Here is a 6,000-nt window from a genome sequence, read left to right as displayed (position 1 = left end):
TTAATTTAACACCCCGCCGGGGTGGCGCAGTGGTTACGGAGCTCGGCTACGGTTCCCAAGGATGCGGGATCGAATCCCGGCAGCGGCGGCCGCTTTTCGATGCAGGCGAAAAGCAAGGCGCCCGTGTGCTGTTCGATGTCGGCGCACGTTAAAGAACCCCAGGGGGTCAAAATTCCCGGAGTCCTCCACTACGTCGTATCTCATAGCCTGAGCCGCTTTGGGACGTTAAACCCCGCAAACAAAACCAACCAAGCCAAACTTTTAATTGCAAGCTTGAGATGAGAACCGAGCTCTCTTGGAACCCTGAATCCCGAAATAGGCATTCTACTCTTGGACCCCGCACCTCATGGCTCCACTACACTCAAACTTTCATGTTCCTGCGGTTCATGACGTCAGCAGCCCGATGTCTTCTGCCGGATCGTGCGCTTAGAACGTAGCAGAGTCTCCCAGTCCTCTCAGGTGGTGATATTCTCTGCAGGAGGGGTTGGTTTGGTGGTATCGTGACCTGTTGTTCCGATTTCTGTGTAATTCATTTTTGTTTTGTTTGTGTGTGCATTCAGAGACAATTTTTGGTTGACTATTGATTTTCATCGTGTTGTTTTGTATTTTCCACTCCTTTACAGCCCCTTTTGGTGGCTGACAGTATATATAATTGAAATGAAATGAAATGAAATGAAATAAATAAAGGGATTAGGGGGCTCGCGTTTGGAGGCGGCCCCATAGAGTTTGATGGTGATTGTCTAGGAAGGAGTGAGGGGGGAAGTAGAGCTGACTCTCAGCCCGGTAGGTCTCATTCAGCTCAATGAACGCATGCATCGCTTCCTGGGCCGTCCTGGTTGTTTGACGACGAGTATCGTCGCGTGTTATGATGGGAACAACAGCGGGCAAGACGACAGAGGCAGTAGGAATCAACGGAGGTCGACGTCTTGGCTAAGAGACAGTAACATGTGGACGCACAGAGGCAGTATGTACATAAAAAAGTCAGCAAGAAATCGATAAGAAGGGCAAAATAATAGTTGTAGATACCTTGTATTTCAAAATTATGTTCTTGTGAAGGATGGTAAGGCCACGTCAAACTTCTTCACTGATCCCGAAATTGTGTTTCTCAAACTATAGTACAAAGTGTGATTCGTATCGAACGCCATAGCTAATAAAAGCATTACTTTAAGAAGATTATGTCTGTGAAGCACGTGCAATGTGTGGTCTGGAAGCATGGTCGCCTGGTTAACACAGCAAAATATCATTTAATATTTGAGACACATCCTATGTCTCTTTGTACTGCTTGGTTTGTATTATGTTTGCATGGCTTCGCCTTGTTGGCATTACCGTGCGATGGTAATTCTTAGCAAAGAAAACGTGTACAAACACTCGCCATGCCTTCCTAGTAGGAAAGGATGGGCACGGTCACTTTTCTGTCTCATCGACAATGAATTTTGTAGATCAACTTGGAAGAAAAGCTCCCACCGTAAGCTTGACTGTTCCTCCTTCAAGTGTGAAGTTATCATGGTTCTTAAACAATGCAGTAGAGAAAGTATGGCTTTCTGCGGGAGTTCCCACAGAAATGCCGATCCTCTCCGTTTCCATAAGACATATGCTCTAATACACATTACCAATTCAAAAAAGATATCTCCGTGGCGGCTCTGCCACTGCATTCGTACTCGGAATATGTGCGCCACTAGACGCCAAGAGCAGCGTGATACAGAACACTCTCGAAATACAAGATTTTGAGTTTGTGTCCGTCCCCATTGCATTGCGAACATGGGGTGGAGGGCACCACGCCCCATGTCGTAAAGCTGCCGACCGTTGGCAGCGCGTTTACCATTTCCTTAACGAGGTGAAGACACGAACAACAGCGGTGAGGGAAACAGAGATTAAGGGCCACCGCCTTCTTTACGGGACTTCCTGCGGTGGTCCTCATCTAAGGTTTTGAAAGTTAAGCATTCGCATATGTCAGTGCCGGACTTTTGATCGAGCTCACAATCAGGAAAGGTGCTTTGCAATACGTAGGGGTAAAACGCCGGTGGCCGCTCAGCCCCCGGGCCTGTCCAAGCTGTCAGCCCAAAAGAACAGCATGAAGTCTGCATTAAGTACGTGGCGAGACCTCTGCTACGGTACGCTGTATCTGAGAAAAGATACCATACTGTTCTCCAAGCCAACACACGACATCCCGCTGTTTTCGTTCATCATGTATTTGAATTTCTTTGAATACCTTTTAAACGGCAGCTTGAGATGGGAATCCAGCTTTCGTGGAACATTGAATACCGAATTAAGCATTCTACTCTTAGGCCAGGTGGGCTCGTTCCTAAGGGTTGATTACAGTGGGACATTATATTGATGTCTTATGATGTTGCATATAAAATGGCGGCTTACAACTACACGCAGTGAGTATGTGGGAGATAACATTGGTTAGCATTAACGGAGAAGTGATTAAGTGATTAAGGAATTAGAAACGTGCATGTACGCAAACTAGGAATTGCAACAGGAAATGAAGACCAAAGCCGTACTACGCTGCGGCTTATGCACTTAAAGGTCAAGCTCGCGTGTCTCCCAAATTTTCCGTTCAATAACTCGCGGCGCTGTCACCAATTTCAATTCAAATCTGTCCGATAGCCTGCAAGCTGTATTCAATTATTTTTCTCTGACAGTGGCGCGAAACATGTACATTGGGTCTTAATTACTGCACAGAAGCGAAGAAAAAAAATATTTTCATAAATGCAGAGCCCATACTGCTGGCAAAGCTAACAACACGCCCCAGAACTAACGAACAATGCAGTGAGGAAACGACTCGTAATACTGACTGAAGAAGAAGGTAAACTTTGCTGCAAACGGTACAGAGGGGCGTGTAACGGGCATTGCATACACAAAGCGATCCGAAACGCATGCTTTAAACCACGCGCGCAAGACAAAGCACCGGAAGCGCCTCCGGAACACTGGCTGTCCTTGCCACATTGGACGCGGAAACAACGCGAGGCACGCGCCCGTCCCAGGACCCACGCCCGCGAGCGGCGCCGATGGCGGAGAGGTCCGTTGCCATGGAGCCGACTCTCCGCGCGCTCCAAAACACACAGGCACGACACACTCGATGCTGTTCTCGCTACTGACCGGGTGACGCTACCGACACATTCTTGCTGCCCCAATTACTGAGGTAGGCAGGCTGAGCGCGCGGTGTCATCCTGTACGGTAACGTATCGCAACCGCGTAGGAACAGGAGCGGTTTACTCGTATCTTCGTTGCTAAGCTGGTCACTCGAGCTTCGCGAGCGGAACCGGAACGATCGAGAGCTTATTTTTAGATAGGGTATTTCCAAGTGGACTTGGTGGACTGATTCTCCATTGAGGAAACCCCTCGGTTAATATCGGCCTGTGTCTTGTTTAGAGACCATTTGATCCCAACTGTGCACAATTCGTGGCTATGACTGACAGAAACATGCCTATGAACTAGTCAGGACTTATTTAACAACAATACTGTGTGATGTCTGTTGCACTCACCGAGCGTGTTTAGAACCGATCAGTTTCTCTAACTTGAGCGATCGGTTTTATTCACTGCATGCTGTCCCCGAGGACATTATAAAATGCGAGGAAATGAGTCTATAAACGTTGACTACAGAAGCAGGTCAGTACGAAATTAAGACTGCCAACTGAAAACGATTACACTCGCATCTATCCAAGACTCTTATGTGTTTACAACGAAATGACAGTTGAAGCGCGTTGACCATATTTGTTCACAAGGGCGTTACAACCTTCTCAAATGAATGGTGAGTATCTTTTTTGGGGGGTTTTCAAGCAGAGTTCGGCGACTGCTGACACTAGAAGATTGGTGGCGGAGGGTGGAGAGGCGTCGGTGGTGTCGGACCGCGTGGAACCAACAGGCAGCAGCCGTGGTGGCAGCGGACGCCGACGGATGACCGCTGGCCGGCGTGCCTTTGACGGCGCGGCGGGCTTTGCGGTTTTTTCCCGGGAAGCGCATTCAGAGCCGCAATGAACGTCCGGGTGCGGCGCTCGCACAATCGGGGCCCTGCGCGCACGGCTTCAGCTTGGCGGCCTGTGCTGCTGCTGCTGCTGTCGACGCCAACGAGCCGAGAGTGCGCTGCCCCATCTCCAGCGCTTCTGCCGCGTCCGCTATGGGCGCCGTGCGGTGCCTGACTCGCCCTGGAGCGTCCCAAGCCTCGGCTCTGCTGGTCTTCCTCGGTACCTTCGTTATCGCAGGTACGCTGCCAATGGCACCATTCGACCGATCGCTCTATGTCTAGTTTTTGGTAGAAAGGAGAAGATACACGCTGTTGCAGCAAGTAGTTAGGTTGCCATTTATCCTAATTAGGTGACTTCAATAACTGCAGTAGAAAGATGTCTTCGTGCTATTGCTGTCGTCGGTGTCTGGTGGAAGGGGTAGCAAGGTAAGACGGGCATAGTAAAATGATGAATTCTTTTCTGAAAACGTTGGATGGCGGACAGACTCTTCTCCTCAACCCTTGTTTATTTTTCTCCGTGCTCTAGAACGATTTCCTCTTTCTGCCCTCTCTCTACCATGTATACTGTGTGCTGGGAAATCAAGATATCGCGTAGTATAAAAAAGATATTGCTGTGTTTAACCCACAGTTTAACGTAGTTTCAGGAGCTTCGGTTTATTTAGAGTGTTCGCCCATCACAACCGAATGAGTCACAACAGCTTCGGCGACGCTACTCTATTATTTTTTAAGGAGCGCCTCCTAAGGCACACTTATTGTACTCTAAGTACTCTTATGGTCCTCTTAAGAATACTCTTAAGGCGCAATTTTACCCCTGCCTTTAAGGGAATGGCGCGGTTCCATTAATGCCTCTCGTTTGCGGCTCCCCTTGCTGTTCTTCGTTTGTTCACATGTAGATTGAGCTCGCTTAACCGCCAGTCCCTTAACTTGTTTCTCTACAATTTCATATATTCTCATTGGCATACAGTCCTAAACTACAACGTTATTAAGCTGCCGGTCTTAACTAACCACCCGACAGGGATGTGAAGCAGCGTTTTGATCATGGTCTATGAACGGGTCTGCATTTCCTACTGGGGTAGCGTTCCTTAATCGGCATCCAAGAGGCCTGGAATGTGGATTTCTATTCCATCCTCACACTTTAAAAGGAGCAACTCGATTTGGCAGCCCCATTTTGTGACAGTGTATGATATCGTTACAAATGGGTGCTTGTTCATGTCACCTGGCAGAGCAATGCCCGTGACACATATGCCAGACACATCCTGGAGAGCAACCTTCACGTTGACTGCCGTTCTAAAACGAGATTGCAGGGCAGAGGAAAGAGCCTGGGTAAAATAGGGTATGGTAAAGAGGGAAGGGGTAAAGGGCTGGTAGAGATACAAGATATGCTTTTCTATGAGCAAGAAGAGCGGCAGACCATTTTCAGTAAAGAAAAAAAAAGAATTGAGCTATAAGTTTTTAACACAGCTCAAGCTACAGTAGGATATTAATACCACGCCGAAATCAGTTGTGGTGGCTGTTTATTTTTTTCTTCTTGTTTTGCATTCAGCGCACATCAAAAGTGCTCTGAGCTGGCGAAGAATCTGGATGTGCACGGTGGCCAGTGTAATTTCCTTCACTCTGATGAAGCTCCTTGGGTGTTCTTGACATGCAGTTTTCCCGAAATAAAACAGTATCAACGTGCAGTGGCGAAGTTTAAAAGATCACTGCGCAGCCAAACACCTCGTACAGCAACACCCAGCAAAGCATCAGAAGTTCTGAATCTCATGCTTGTTAAAGGGCACATCACTTGCTTCTCCTCTGACTCGCTCGAATAAACGCACCTGATGCAAAGCTCTATGAGCACAGTACTATTGCTAGCGCCTACTGAGCTGTCCAGAAGCGTATTCAAGCTACCAGTCGGCATTAAACTTGAATGCAACGAGCGCAGTTAAAAACGCGTTACGCTTGAGTGCGTGCTCACCATGAAACGCATTTCAGTGAGCTCATTCGCCTTCATTTCATATCGTAAGCTTTGAGTTCTCTAACGGGATCGAGAA

The 6,000-nt window shown here is 48.0% G+C and overlaps 1 protein-coding gene across 1 annotated transcript in view; it reads left to right on the top strand.

Moving 5' to 3' along the window:
- The first annotated feature begins 4,120 nt into the window (after positions 1-4,120).
- LOC146191264 (uncharacterized) overlaps positions 4,121-6,000 on the top strand; it is a 32,024-nt gene continuing 30,144 nt past the window's right edge. Inside the window, exon 1 of the mRNA XM_084600298.1 lies at positions 4,121-4,205. Coding sequence (XP_084456424.1) covers positions 4,121-4,205 — 85 coding nt within the window. The remainder of the gene's footprint in view (positions 4,206-6,000) is intronic.

This window comes from Amblyomma maculatum, chromosome 4, assembly GCF_055883805.1.
Source record: "Amblyomma maculatum isolate TAMU_Amacu chromosome 4, ASM5588380v1, whole genome shotgun sequence".
In the NCBI taxonomy this organism is placed as follows: Eukaryota; Metazoa; Arthropoda; class Arachnida; order Ixodida; family Ixodidae; genus Amblyomma; species Amblyomma maculatum.
The sequence above is the reverse complement of the archived record's forward strand: the minus strand, read 5'-3'. Positions and strand labels throughout refer to the sequence as shown.